The following is a 14,880-nucleotide window of genomic DNA, read 5'->3' as shown; positions in this document are numbered from 1 at the left end:
ACTCCTTAACTAAGGAGTTGCTTAACTCTGAGGGACCTGGCCAGGCTCTGTTTTCTCTGTAATTTCTGATGTTTACACTCAGATGATTATTGTTTACCTCCCAGATATCACATATATTCTAATTTGGGATTAGGGATTTTCTTAGACAGTTGACCTGAAGCATGGTTTGTTTTACTTCTGTTGTATCAAACATAGAGGACATTTTCTTTTTCCAACACATCAAGAAGTTCCCACTTGCTGTCAGATCTTCGGAAAACACTTTGCCCCTACCGTAGTATTCTCATTACAGAATTAAATGGGAATAAAGTTTGGCCAGTGCTGAAATTTTTCTTAAAACACCAGCCTCTACGGTCTTCCTGTTTTGTTTTCTTTTTTGGCAAAATGGTATACAGTTTGGTGTAATTTCCTGCATGAGTATGAAATACCACAGGTTTGTTCTCTGTTCAAGGTGACTCCTCACAGTTTGAGAATCCTTAGTGAGTATGCAGAGATTATGAGTTTCATTTAAAATCCAAATTGGACATATGGTCAATTGCTGTCATTGACCTTCATGTGAGTTAAACTAAGAAAATAAGTATACTAATTGCTTTTATAATAACATAATAATTAACAAGTTATGATAAAAATGCATTTGTTGTTAATTTGGGGAATTTTCGAACTCAGCCTTGTATTTCTGTTTATTGTTCGTTAATCATTTGATGATAGGAAATCTACCAATTCAATCCACATTCAATTCAACAATAAGATGGGGTGTAATATATGAACAGATTTGGTCCAGGATGAATGTATGGATTTATTATTCGGTCTTAACTAGACCTAAACTCCAAAGTCAGTGAGCTATTCTGTTCATGACTGTATCTCATGTTGAATTACAGAATAGCTACCTCATGTTCCAGCAAGCATACTATACATCTGGCTGAGAGATATATGAAGCAAAGATACACAGAACTTTAGAAAAAAAGGAAGCAGGAATTCAAATACTGTTCTCCTTTGAGTGGAAAAAAAAAAAGTAGTTTATATAGCTCAGATGTTTAAAATCTTAAACTAGATTTATTCAAGGAGAGTTAGTTCAGAGTAGGGAGTATAAACAGAATTATTTTTGTCTATAATCATAGATCTGTTTGATACTTTTTTTTTTTTTTTTTTTTTTTTAAGGCACTGTTAACTTTTATAATCATTTGAAGCAGCAGAATATAATTTCAAGACTGTGGTACAAATACTCCGCAAAGCTCAAGAGAAAATATATTGGCTGTTCATTATATTCCAAATATGTCAGGTGATATAGTTTTTGATATAATAGCCTTATAGGCAGTGATTTTTGGTTAAAAGATTGTTACTGTGGAAAGCATGAGGAATTAGTCACTTAAATTTCTGGTGCATCTGTAACAGAAGAGGGTACCATCAGTAGGTCACTTGCATAAACTAGTACAGAAGACATCAAATGTCAGTGAATAGATCCACTGAACATAAAACTGAACAAATTTGAGTAATAGAATTAAACAAAGGAAAGAATACCTAAAATATGGGCAAAAAGAAAAAAAAAACGTAAAAACAACCACTAAAAGCAATACACATAGCTTCATGGGACATGATAATTTTTAAATGTTAAGCATGACGTAAATGCTTAACACTAGTATTCAGGATTGCAGGAGATCCTTCTGCAGAAGCACATTTCAGATGCTTCATGTTCCCCATTTCCTCTTAGAGATGTGATTCAGACCAGCACTATGTCTTTTTACAGTTGTATAGAAGCAGTTACTTGTCTTGTCTAACCTACAGCATCTAATGTAGGAGATTAATTTATGAATCTTAATAGAGCCAGCTTGCCATATTGTCAATTTCTGACATGAAACAGGAAGAGGTCTGTCCTCAAAGGGCTTAGCCTTACATTTGTGTACTCTTCGTAGATTACTTTACATCAGAATAACACATGGTTTGGTCTTGATGTGCCAGACAAAATTCAAGAAAGAAACCAAAGCTTCTATCCTAAGGAGACTACAACTAATTGAACAGTGAAGGTGCATACTTCACAACATTCACAATTCAAAGTGTGAAGTGTAAACATTGCCCTTCTGATTGTTGTCTGATCATGATTTGACGTATGTAACATGTAATTACTAGCCACAGTAAGCATAGATTACAGCCTTTAGACAATCAGAAGTCTTAATGACCTTACAAAGACATTATCAAACGTTTTCAGTGGAATCTTTGTTATGCAAAATATTTTCCTTGAATACTCTTTTCTCCACTTTAATTTTAGTTCTTTTTTATTAAGGTGAAAAAAGTATTAAAACAAGGCCAATAAAATATGTTTACTACATTCATTAAATAAATCATCTCAAACTGCAAAAGAAGTTCTGCAAAGATTTTCTAATTCAGTTACAATATTGTTATTTTTAGAAAAAGATAAATTTACATTAAGTAACATTATGTGCCTACACTCATCTAAAATCACCAGAACATCAATTATGCATCTAGCATCATTTCCTTTACTGTTATAAACAGTAAAAATTTCAGAATTTGAATACTGCCACTTCACAGCATTTTATTGCAAATGTGTTTGGTTTTGATGTATTCAGATGTTACTAAGCAGACTAAGGACAATGTAAGCATATAAGTACTATAAGCAAGAAAATACCAATAACTAATAAGATAAAATTACAGAAATGTGAATTGAGACAACATGCATCTGAAAAACAGGTTTATATTGCATAGAAAGCAAGGCACGGCACATACTTGCAGTTGTTTTCAGTTTGACTGGGAATAAAAAAGAAGAAAAATGGTCAGAACAGCAAGATGCAGCATAACATTTCCATGCTGGAGAACCGCTTTATTTGTACTTTGTATTTACTGAATATTGAAACATTTTAGTAATTGCACTGTAATTAAAAACAAACTAATGATGGATAATAATAGTAGGGATATTTTTCTCTGCACGTGGTAATCACTGTGCTACAGTAAAGGATGAACAACATGAGCAATAATAATTTTATTTCTTCACTTATTTCCTTACACTGAGAAGAGCAGAGAGGACTTGTTAAATCCTTGGTGACTCCTTCACAGCAAAACTGAGCTATGCAGCTTCCTATAACTGCAGCAATTTTGCTCTATCTTATGCAGGAGAGGTTGCAAAGGAATTATGTTGCAGGGACAGTTACCACGAATCATGGCTGTTGCCAGGTTATGAACTGACATGACCTGAACATCGTGCTAGTATGGAAAATTAAATTGCTGATGTTGCTGAGGAATTAATTCATGCAGGAAGGCTCTAAAGTCCAAATTGGCAGATACCAACAAATAATTCCCAAAATGAAGCCATTTAAAATAAACATCTTAAAACAATGGTTCAAATTTTTCATCAGCATAGCTTCTTTGATGCCAGTGGAATTACAAAAACAGAAAATTGACCTTTGAGATATGTATATATATTTTCAGAAAATGACAAAAGGCATTGTAAATAAGTACTGTGCTAGGTTAGGTATGGTATGACATGTAAAAGATGTTTGATGCTGCAAAACAGCTCACAGGACCATGATTTTGTTCATTCTGACATTTGTCATAAGCAATTGTATTTTCCTATTTGTTTAAAGAACAGTTTCAAAAGTAATGGACATATAAAATGCAGGAGTGCCTACCTGGCTTTGTATGTGGTACATCTTTTTCATGCCTGACTGCTTCATGCTCTAGACAAAAGAAAAAGCATAACAAAATTGTCATGTTTCTAAGTTATGTTGTGTCGGGTTTTGTTTGTTTGTTTGTTTGTTTTAACTAAGAAGGACTGCATGTATACTTTTCAGGACAAAAAGTTAATTTTCTATTGCTTCATGCAGTTACTTTGGAAAGAAGCCAAATGACTACTTGCTAACAGATTGTCCTCTAAGGAATCTGCTACAAAATTATGAACTTCAGTAGTACTGCACATGGCTTCACATAAGTGGCTGCAATTAATTGTAGTGGGAGCTTTGCACGCATATTAAGGAAGAACTCAGTTTAGAAAGGGATTCCCCTCAATTTCTGAAATGCAATTTACATCCACTCTCCAACCTTGTTACTTGAAAAAAAAGTACAAATCAAACCCAGCAACCATCTGCTCAACCTTTATGCTGAGTCAGAAATAATACTGTTGAATTCCCAAAGCTTTGAAGATGTCCTATTCTGTATGAATAAACTGTACATCACTGTGGGAAATTGGAGAACTAGTAGTGCTTTGCAGGCCACGCACTTTTTTCCTCCTTTTTTTATATCATAGTTATTATAGAAAATAATGATATTTGCTGTTAGATTGCTAGAAATAGGAAGGATGAAAAAAGGTTGTAGCACTATGTAATCTGTACCAAAGCCATGTCTGTTTAAAAGGAATTAAAAAAAAAACAAAACAATACCAACAAATCAGATTTTGTAGCATAGTAGCAGCTAAGCTGAAGTATGAAAATAGGGGCCATGGTATATTTTAGATAAATGGCCTTGTATCTAGGTTACTTTCTGAGCAACAAGTAGGATGCAATGAGGGTTGTAAAGTGGAAATGTTTAAAATGTGAGTAGCCCGTAAAAAAAAGCAATGTGCTTCATCCCTTCTGCCATTTGATGAATAACTGAACACCTAGAAACTATGATATCAGGTGAACATATATTCCAGGAAATGCTAAGATTTAGACAAGATAAGGAATTTCAAGTTTTATGAGGTTTGAATTAAAAACTATGTCTACAGAGAGTATTTTTCCCAAGTTTAGGTTTTTCTTGGGAGTGGAGGTATATGGGAACAAAACCATTCCTTTTTTTTTTTTTCTTTTTAACTTTTGCAGTTTATATTCACATGCTGAAGGTATGAAAGATAGAGAAATTTAACATGCAGGCTGCATACTAAGTTAGTGCATGGGCTTTTCAGTTCTTGACTAAGAAAATTGCTAGATTTAGTTGCATTAGAAATATTGTATTCATATGAGTAGGAAAACAATGCAGTGATTTTTTTCTTAATCAGTAATATTAATTAAACACATTTAATTCTTAACAATGAAATTTAAAAAGCTTATCACTGCTATATTAATACCTGTATTATTGGACTAGGAAAGAGCAATGACAAGACAATATGTTAAATGAAAATACTGGAAGACATAGGGGAAGGGGGGGGGGGGAGGAGGATGGATAAATACACTGTAATTTAAAGCAAAACAAGGAAGTATTAAGGGAAAGTTTCCATGTATTCACACATATCCAGCTATATTACAGGAATTTTCTGATCAAGGTAGGTACCACGTACTTGCTGGCTTTGCCTGGACTACAGAAGACAAAAGAAGGTGAACTGTAGCATTTAGATATAAAAAGATTTCTTTGTCATTTTAATATTCAAATATTCTTGTCATATCATGATTCTCATTTTTTCTTAGCTTTCCTCTCTCAGGTAAACATGTACAGCATTCAAGCTGCTAAAATGCAGATAGTCTTAACATATGTAGACCTTTGCAAGTTCCTCTATCTAACTGCTCTTGCTGAAATAATGCCACAACCTACTTGTTTGACTATTGCTAATTTGTAAAATATTCTGGTTAGAAATATATTGAGGCCATTTCTCCAACTCTATTAACAGAAACATCATTCATAGTTTTGAACAAGCTACAACAGTTTATGGTTAGATAAAAACTATCAGAACTTTCCTGATTATACAGTGGTACAAAACATCACTTTATGTTAAAATGATAGATTAACATGTGAGTTCTTATAGAAAGCAATATAACCAACAGAATATGTGAATGTTTACAATTAGAGACAGAACAATACTATTCAGTATATAATCATTCTGCTACTGAAGTGAAGGAAAACCACATACCAAATGAGAATGGAAATGAGGTAGCAAATTGCACTATTCAGTTTAAAGTAAAATAGCATTTTACTTTATTGAGAAAATTCATCATCATCACTACAACAATCATCACAATCATACCAACACCATCTGTTGATTTTACATAATTGTCTGAGATTTGGCAACTTCTCATTGATTTTGGGGTAAAGAATGCCCCTAGTAGAAATCTGTAGGCCGATATCTAGTTAAAATCTTCAAAAAACTTTGTGTAGTCTGTGAGAAATTATGAGAATGTTCTAATTGCTTGAGTGACTTCTACATAATTGCTTCTACATAAGTTAACATTACTTGAACCATTATCACAAAATCTACAAGGACCCAAAGACCTATAAGTTATTTCCAAAATCAGTTTTTCCATGAAAAAGACAGATTGAGATGCATTCAACTTCCTAAACCACCTGGTGATTCATCCTCCTACATCATTCCCTTCATGCACAATTCTCTGTGCAAATTCAGTCACAGGAAGGTTCTGAGCTTGGGGGGGGGGGGGGTGAAAGAGTGAGTTGTGCTGGAGATAAACTTGGGAGAGATCTCCACTCCACTCCATTCCATTAGCTGATCTCTGGCACAGGTGGAAAAATCAGCACAGAGCTGAAACACCTCAACCTGACATTGTTATTGGAAAGACTGTTGGAACTGCATTTGCGGTTGCCATTCTGCTAGATTTGCACAAGGAACTATTTTCAGCCACATATTTCAAAATATCATAAAAACTGATTGTAATGTAAATGTACAACATTGGAAGAGTTATGAATAATGTTTAATGCTCCCCACACTCAGAGTCCCCCTAAAACAGGAAATAATGACTTGTTCCTACCTGATTTCTCAGTGGGAGCTGTCTTTTGTTGTTTAATTTTCTCCTCTGTATTGTGAAAGCAGCATAAAAGTTAGAAATTCATACTGTGTTAGCATAGGTATATATAACTGGAAAAACATTTCTAAACATATTATACATATGGTTCACAGTGACAAAACAAATGCTTGCCTTTGTAATCACTACCTCATGATAGTATTGTAAAAGAGCATGCATGCATTTTGAGTTCTGGCTATGTGGTGAGATCATACACAATGGAAAAATAAATTAGTGGGCCTAATGCTTGTCACCAGATAACAGCCTGTTGGTGTCTTTCAAGTAGGCATTCAGGTGGAAACTGTATTTCTATTATACAATTAATACGGCTTTGTGGACCTCATCTTGACACCTAAGTTCAACAGTTAGATATTATATAACCCTGAAAACTCAGATGTTGCCTAGGCACAAATATTGATTTATACATCTACAGTTTGAACATGGGAAATGTATGGAGACCCTCACGAACATGTTAAGTCACGCAGGCACATCCATCCAGGGCAGTGTCAATATGAATGACAGTTCACATAATACTGGCTTAGCTTACTTAGACCCAACAGGATATCTGTCACAAAACCTTACAGAAGACCTGAATTTCTGCTAGTCTCATGAGAAAAGCTGCCCAACCCCACAAACTTGAAAATTGCCTGTGGCCTTGTTCAGCACAGCTCTCAAGTGACACAGGCACATGTTGACAACAGCCGCCAGACCTGAGCAGATGTCCTACGGGCAGGCAGATGGTGAAACTTCAGGAATAAGCCAAATCAGGTGAGAATTGTAACATTTGTTTTCAGATCTCTACCCATTGACTTGAACATTCCTCTTTCGGATCTTCTAAAAGCTCTGCTCCCACTTTCTCACTTTACCCATATCTGAATTCAAAATTCTTTCCTAACACCTATTTTTCCACATTCACACACAACACTATTTAAGATACTATTTAAGACATATTCAGAATTTATTTTCACTTCCTCTCTCTGATGGAGGCATTTACAGAGACAAGCTTCTGGCCCTTCTTTTTCTCTCAAGACCTGGGTATCAGATTCAAGCTGAAATGGGTCAGCTTGGACAGAGCTATCTTGTCCCCTAAAGACATTCAACTAATCTGAATACTAGCTGACTAGAAATACTGCTGGATAGTCTGTGTGTGCGCAAAACTTCTTGGCTCTTGAATAGGAGCAGCGTTTCCAACCTTAAACATGGGAGGAAGCACCAGAGATAGGTGGAAAGGAACTGCCTGTGAATCACCACGTTACCTCTCTCTACCAGTGCACCCTTAAATGGTCAACATTAAGATCTACTTCTTTTTTTGTGGAAGCAGTTTCTGTAGACTCTAAATGTCTAAGATGGGTACTAGACCCTAGTCTGCACTCTGACTAAATATGTAGAATGGAATTTAGAGCATAACTTCTAGATAACTTCTTTGTTTTTTCTTCCTGAGGGTAGAGAGAAAGTTCATCTGCTTCTTGCATCCATTTATTTTTAACTTAGTTCTCTGAGAGTCCCAGAACTATTCACATGCCTAACAGGATAAACAGGACTATTGCCACTTTATTATGTGGCAACAGACAGAGAAGCAGTCTCATTTCTGCAGTCTGTGCTTTTTGTAGGGAAGTAAGTACTGAGGGGAGAAAATACAGGGAAAAATAAAGCTCGATTTCGGTTGATCTTCTCTATTCTTTGGAAATAAAGAAAAGCTTTGCACTGCTGTGCTTTACAGATGTCATCTTGTGGGTGATGATTTAATTTCTTTTCTCCTGTATTAAGTTTAGAGCTTTTTTTCCCCTTACTCAGCTATTGTTATGAATGCAGTGAATTAAAAATCTCATCTCTGTTTCATAGCCGCCTGTGAAAGTAGAAATGTTTTTATAGCACGAGCAGCAACTTGCTGAGATCAGATATCCTCTTTCTGCTCTTTGAAGACCTTTAACATATTAACTAATTCACATATTCATTAATTGACATTAGGATATTAAGTTTTCTATACACTAATAAACAAACAAATGAAAAAACAACCCAAAGATTGGTGACTTTATACATAAACCCTGTACTCTTCACTGGATTAATGACAAGTAAAACTCAGAATGTGGGTAGCTTCTTTGTAGCTTCTCTTTATTTGGCCATTATCCCTGCTCTGTTGAACACTAGATTGGATATTCTTTCTTTTTCTAACTCTGATGAGAATTTACACTAATGCTTGCCCTATAACTGTAGGAATCTACAAAGTAAATCTGTGAGTGGATGGCATGTCTGATTCATTTAAAAGTATGAGAAGGACTTTCTTTTCAAAGCAAATTCATTTCTGAAAATAGTGTGTCTTGAACAGGCCTAATGACATGCATTCATCTGGAGATAAATCTAGTAATTCTTTGGCATTTGTTCACCTATCTACTCTGCAACTTAACTGTAAAGCAACTATTATTGATCTTCTGATTCCACTGGAGAACACCCTGAAGGCTGCATCTCCTCTTTTCCTGGCAGATCTCCAGATGGTGATTGTATGGCTTTTTGTCTGAGTATCCAACAACTGGTTGTAAGTAGAAGGAAACCAAATGAGCAAATTAGCAAAACTTAAGAATTTACAGTCTCTATAAGGGAACACACAAATCTTCACAAAATCATATCAGTTAACTGAATTTTCCATGTGGAGAAAAGCAGTGAAAAGAACTACATTTGACCAAAATAGAAGAAATGCTTCAACCTTTTATCATAGATATTTTATGCCTCATTTAATTCTTTTATTACTATATTGTGAGAAGGCCAATAGTAACATTAAAAATTTGATGACTTCATAAAGATACAAAAATTCCAAAATATTATCATTTGTGAAATATTCATAATTATAAAAAATATTCTCAAATACAAAAGGTTTTTTTATTTTCTCTGCAGCACTAGCTGTGCAGCACTATCACCATTAATATTCATTTTTGGGGGGGATATCTAATTTAAATAGGAAAAATATAAAGCTGTAAATATTTCTGTGTATTTCAGGCATGATTTATAATAGGAAAGAATCCTCTCACTTTACTTGCTTTTGCACATCCCCCAAACACTTCTTAATTTCCCTATAGAATCACTCTATTTTCTGAGATTCTCTAGTTACTCGGTCATGTGACACTTCTAAAACTGATGACAGCAGGCATAAGAATAATAGTTTGAAGCTGCTCTGTATCAAGGTGAAAAAGGAGGCCACTGCTTTGTACAGAACAAGGCTTTTGTAATAAAGCTGCTAAGTCAAGAGCTCTCACTGGCGCACAGCAGGCAGAAGCATTATTACCACCTGTGTTGGCAGATTAATACTTCCAGTCATCATCTGAAATTCAGAAGAGCCATTGCTCTCCAAAGGAACTGTTAATCACTGGAAATTTTTTACGATAAAGGAATTTTTTAAAAAAATTATTATTATTATTGTTTTCAAATTCCAAAGGCTTTAATCTGGAATTTACTGTCCCAGAGCAAACTCCTCATCAGTCTGATGTACAGGCTATATGATAAGATGCTCTGATGTTTGCAAGTGCCTTACAATGGAAATTCAGTTAAGTGCTAATATCTTGATCAAAAAAAGCTAGTTGTGCAGCTAGAGCTGGTTCCGTTTTGGAGGGTGGAAGAGTTGTGCTGCCTGCCTGGATGACCCAAAAATGGGCATTAAGACCCCTGCCATCATGCGCAGTGCCAGACAGGGTGACTTTCTCACCAGGGCATGTCTGCCTCAGCCAAGCTCACCCACGCCTGTCTGCTGTCTGAAAGGTGAATAAGGAGGCAAAATTTCTTGGTGTGTGACTTTGAAGGCTGGAGTGAGGAACATCCCTTTTTTTGTCTTGTTGACTCTAATCAGTAGTATAACTTCTAAACTAAATCTGTTGTTAAAGTCTTGTAGAAAACTGTCAAACTGTCCATGAAATATTTAACTTACAATTTGGACACCATATTATGAAAACAAAAGAAAAGTGAAAGTATGGGAAAAAAAATCGTTATCTTACTCCCCAAAATTAGGAAAAAAAATGATGAAAAACAAGGCTCTTTGGTTACCACTGAACAACGTTTTAAGGGGTTTATATGATCATTTATTCGTGACTCATTTTTTTATGTGAAATTTAAACAGCAGCACTACCAAAATTGTTCATTAGACACCAATGCAGTGGCCATAAAGCCTTCAGCCAGACCACATGGAGCTATATATGCAGAGATCAATTGATGAGATATGCTGTCAGTCTTGTTTCTTTACAGCAGACTGATTGTAGGTCTCTGTTTTCCTCCTCAAAAAGTATAATGAGGACCAAATCCCTGGTCACACAACAAAATCTCACAAGAACCTAACTCAAGTTTCTAAGTTTTGCACACCACAGTGGGCCATATTGAGCTGAGCTTGGAGTGGCTGGAAATTGAATTACCAAACTTACCTGGCTTAGTGTGAGAGATTGATTTTTCATGTTTAATATGTTCATGCTCTGCAAATAAGAAGAACCCCTACTTTAGAGGGTTTTTTCATTTTTACATTTTAAAAATAAAAGATTCTCTTTATAATTTCAAGAGGTTATTTTGCATTATGTATTAACACTAGACTTGATTTTTACAAATATTAGTCTTGAGAAAAGATTAAAAAAATCTTACTCAAAATCAAAATAATACAAAAAAAAAATACTGTCTTTGTATGTGGTTTAAGAAATTGCAAAATTACACTGTGTTTTTTATAAATATAAAATTTCTAAAATTGTGAGATGCTTCTACTACTTGTTTTGATTGCTATTACTTATTTTCTACATAAAACATCATTTCTCCTTGATGTTTAACGTAGAAAATATTGAAGCTATTTTTTTTTTTTTTTTAACTTTAGAAATGAAGCAGTATTTTATCAAATGCAAAAGAAAGTTCAATATACTGCATAAACAAAAATTAGCTTTTCATATTCCTCTGTCATCCTGGGATCAGTTTTTCTGGATTCCACATATACTATGTGAAGCAGCGACAGAAATAAACATTACATTTTATTAATACACAAGCTGCATGCAATTTCATAGCTTTTAAAAACATTGATATTAGAAAATATAGTATAGAATAGAAAAAGAAAAGCAAACGAATATCAGAGGAAATACTAAAAACATGTTTCACTTTGATTTATAGCAGCTATGTCTAAATTGCACAGCACACCTGGAGGTAAATCCCTCCGCTTTATGGATCAGAGCCTGGACAAGGAAGAACACAGACCCTTCCTTGTCTATGTCATTCATGATTTTTGCCAGTGCCTCATGGAGACAGAAGGTACAGCAAGGTCTTATCCAAACCTGAACTGGAGTAGAGTTTCTACACATGCTGCGGACTGTGAAACATACCTGGTCCTGCACTACAAAGACTGTCACTGAACATCAGTTTCAAAAGTCAAAATTTCCTGTAAGCATTTGCTGATGAATCTCATTTTATGCTGTCAAGACTTTGAAGATGTAAAAATGTATCTTTCTCCTAAAACCTGAAGTAACAGCATTCTTCAACTTTATACTTACTGTGTTCGTGAGGCTTCTCTGAAGTGCCTAGAAGCAACAAAAAATGTTTAATAATTTTATGGCTACAAAACTGGATTTAATGCATTTATTCATGACATTTGCACATGGATAGAAAAATCATTTAGTTAATTCTCTATTAACAGATTAAATAAAACTTGAACTAACGGTTTGCAGGAACAGTTAAGAGGGAAGCTAAGGTAAAGAGAGCTTAGGGAGCCATGCCCCATACCATTAGCAGTGCTATGGAAGGAAATCCAATGATTAGGCCTGGCTTGCCAGCTGGATTTTTCCTTTTAAACTTTTGTAAGGCAGGTGTTTCTCAGGCCACAAAGGCTCTGCCACCCATATGTGTCAGTCTGCCATGTATGAAAGAGCAGTCTCTGAGAAGATGCAGCGGTGCAGGATGAGCTGCCTTTGCAGGCCCAGACACACAAGCAGTAATTACTGTTTTACTTGCTTTCACCATCATAGAATCTTAGAATCGCTTGGGTTGGAAGGGACCTCAAGGTCCAAACGCCCTGCTGCAGGCAGGACTACCAACCACCATATCTAATACCAGATCAGGCTTCCCAGGGCCCCATCCAAGCTGGTCTTGAACACCTCCAGGGACGGGTCATCCACAGCCTCTCTGGGAAGCCTGTTCTAGCACCTCACTACTCTCTTGATAAAGAACTTCCCCCTGATATCCAACCTGAATCTTCCCTCCTTCAACTTAAAACCATTTCCCCCTTGTGCTGTCAAGGGGCTTTCTTTCCTACTTTCCTGGAAGGGGCAAAGCCTTTTCATTTTACGTCAAGTATCTGTTTAATCCAAGTTGTCTCTGCGATGTGAAGAGTCAGTGGCTGGAGATGGCATGAAGAAAAAAGCAAAAATAATGGAACATTTTATTGGGGCAGTAGACAGAAGATGCAAATGAGAGGGACATACTTGCTTATAAGTTTAGTTAAATCCCATTGTGGTTGAGTATCCAAGAAATATGTTGGAAATTTGAAAAGGTGATTCACTTTGCATTGTATCAAAAGGTATTATGAGATACACTCAACAGCTACAAATTTCTGTTTACTAAAAGAAATTCATGGAAAATATAAAAATATCCTGAACTTCGGGTGCTGTATACTGACTTACATAACAGACTATATCACTACTGTGATACTCTTACACTTAAAAAAAATCACCTATAATGATCAGAGGTACACCCTGCCTTCTGTTTCTGGTGTAACACAGCATATACAGATAAAAACAAATCAGAGATGAAAAAATGAAGATCTCAAATTAAAAAAAAAAATTACAGGCTATGTCAGCTATAAAATCTAGCATAAATAATCATTTGTTCTGCCAAATATGCCATGATTTCAGTCAGTTAAATATTAAGCTTATTATTAAGCTTCATTTGTGCCATATTATTTCAACAGAGATTCAAACTACTTACACAGGAAACAAAACCCCAAAATGGAATCTCAAGAATTTTATTTCCTTTTTTTCAGCATCATAGTTGTTTGTGACACAGATATCCAGACTATTAACTCAGTGAAAACGTGAAGACAAAAACTAGATGTTGATAATCTATTCAGAATTTCCAGAATATTTTATTATATATTATATGGTATTTAACTTAGAGAGTGAGAAATTAAAGGTTATATTCTGCTGCTCTCCCTATCTCATGTACTATTTTGTTCTGAAAGTGATCCTATATTCAATTTTTGTGCTTAAATAATATGTCTTTATATAGAACCTGGATAAGCTTTGCTGCAGAATGCGTGAATGTTGAAAACTTTCATCATTCTGAGAAGTGAGTAGGCAAATTACAGCAAAGTCTACTAAGAACATGAAATACCACTTTTGGCTTAGGAAGTGTCCGAGATGAGATCATGAGAGATCATGAGGCTCTGTTATGTAACGGTTTGTTTCCTTTTGTACTCTTCCCTAGACTTAGTGTCTTGGGTGTTGGATTAGATAAACTCTTGATATCTCTTCAAACAGCTTTTCTGATGCTATTAATTAGCAGCACTATCAGTTGGGTAAATAACCCCTTGTTTTTCACAATGTGTTAAAAGTCAGTCCTTAGTAATTGTTTTATCTCTATTTGCTTAACACTTAAAGAAGGAAAAGGATCAGATGCAGATCTAATGAGAATAGAGAAAGCTTTGATGAAATACTTGAAGCTACATAACATCTGAATTAGATCAATGAAACTATCTAGGTCTAAGCTCAGCAGAAACTTTTTTGAAATTTCTTTTATGTCATTCTAAATTAATCTTGGTAACTGGGATTAATAGTTATCTTGCTGTTTTTCACATTTGCTTCAAATTTTCTTTGACTCTTGTCTGCTATTCTCAATGCCAGAAGGATATTAATTATATACGGCATATTTTTGTAAATTAGCTTCAGATAGGGGTTCAGAATAGAAATCTTCTGGTTTATTGAACTGTAAATTGGTGAGGTTAAAAGAAGAACATACTTCTTGATTACAACATGGCTATTTTCCATCTGGATAACAGTTATTTGCTCTTCAGATAACAAATATATCATCAAGCGTGCATACTCTGTAAGGAAATAATATGTTATGCAGGAACTGGAAGCAACACTAGAACTATTTCTTTTAATGAAGAATAACAAAATACTAATACATTATGTAGCTGAGAAAATTACTTTTTATTGAATAAATACCTGTGTAT

At 35.0% G+C, this 14,880-nt stretch overlaps 1 protein-coding gene across 1 annotated transcript in view; it reads right to left on the bottom strand.

Annotated features, from left to right (window-relative positions):
* TRDN (triadin) overlaps positions 1-14,880 on the bottom strand; it is a 203,019-nt gene that overhangs the window by 17,740 nt on the left and 170,399 nt on the right. Inside the window, exons 29-34 of the mRNA XM_090135836.1 lie at positions 12,206-12,232; positions 11,108-11,155; positions 6,675-6,719; positions 5,258-5,275; positions 3,636-3,683; positions 2,737-2,757 (exon numbers count right to left, since the gene is read on the bottom strand). Coding sequence (XP_089991962.1) covers positions 2,737-2,757; positions 3,636-3,683; positions 5,258-5,275; positions 6,675-6,719; positions 11,108-11,155; positions 12,206-12,232 — 207 coding nt within the window. The remainder of the gene's footprint in view (positions 1-2,736; positions 2,758-3,635; positions 3,684-5,257; positions 5,276-6,674; positions 6,720-11,107; positions 11,156-12,205; positions 12,233-14,880) is intronic.

The sequence above is a fragment of the Phasianus colchicus genome, chromosome 2, assembly GCF_987193195.1.
Source record: "Phasianus colchicus chromosome 2, bPhaCol1.hap1.1, whole genome shotgun sequence".
NCBI lineage: Eukaryota > Metazoa > Chordata > Aves > Galliformes > Phasianidae > Phasianus > Phasianus colchicus.
The sequence above is the reverse complement of the archived record's forward strand: the minus strand, read 5'-3'. Positions and strand labels throughout refer to the sequence as shown.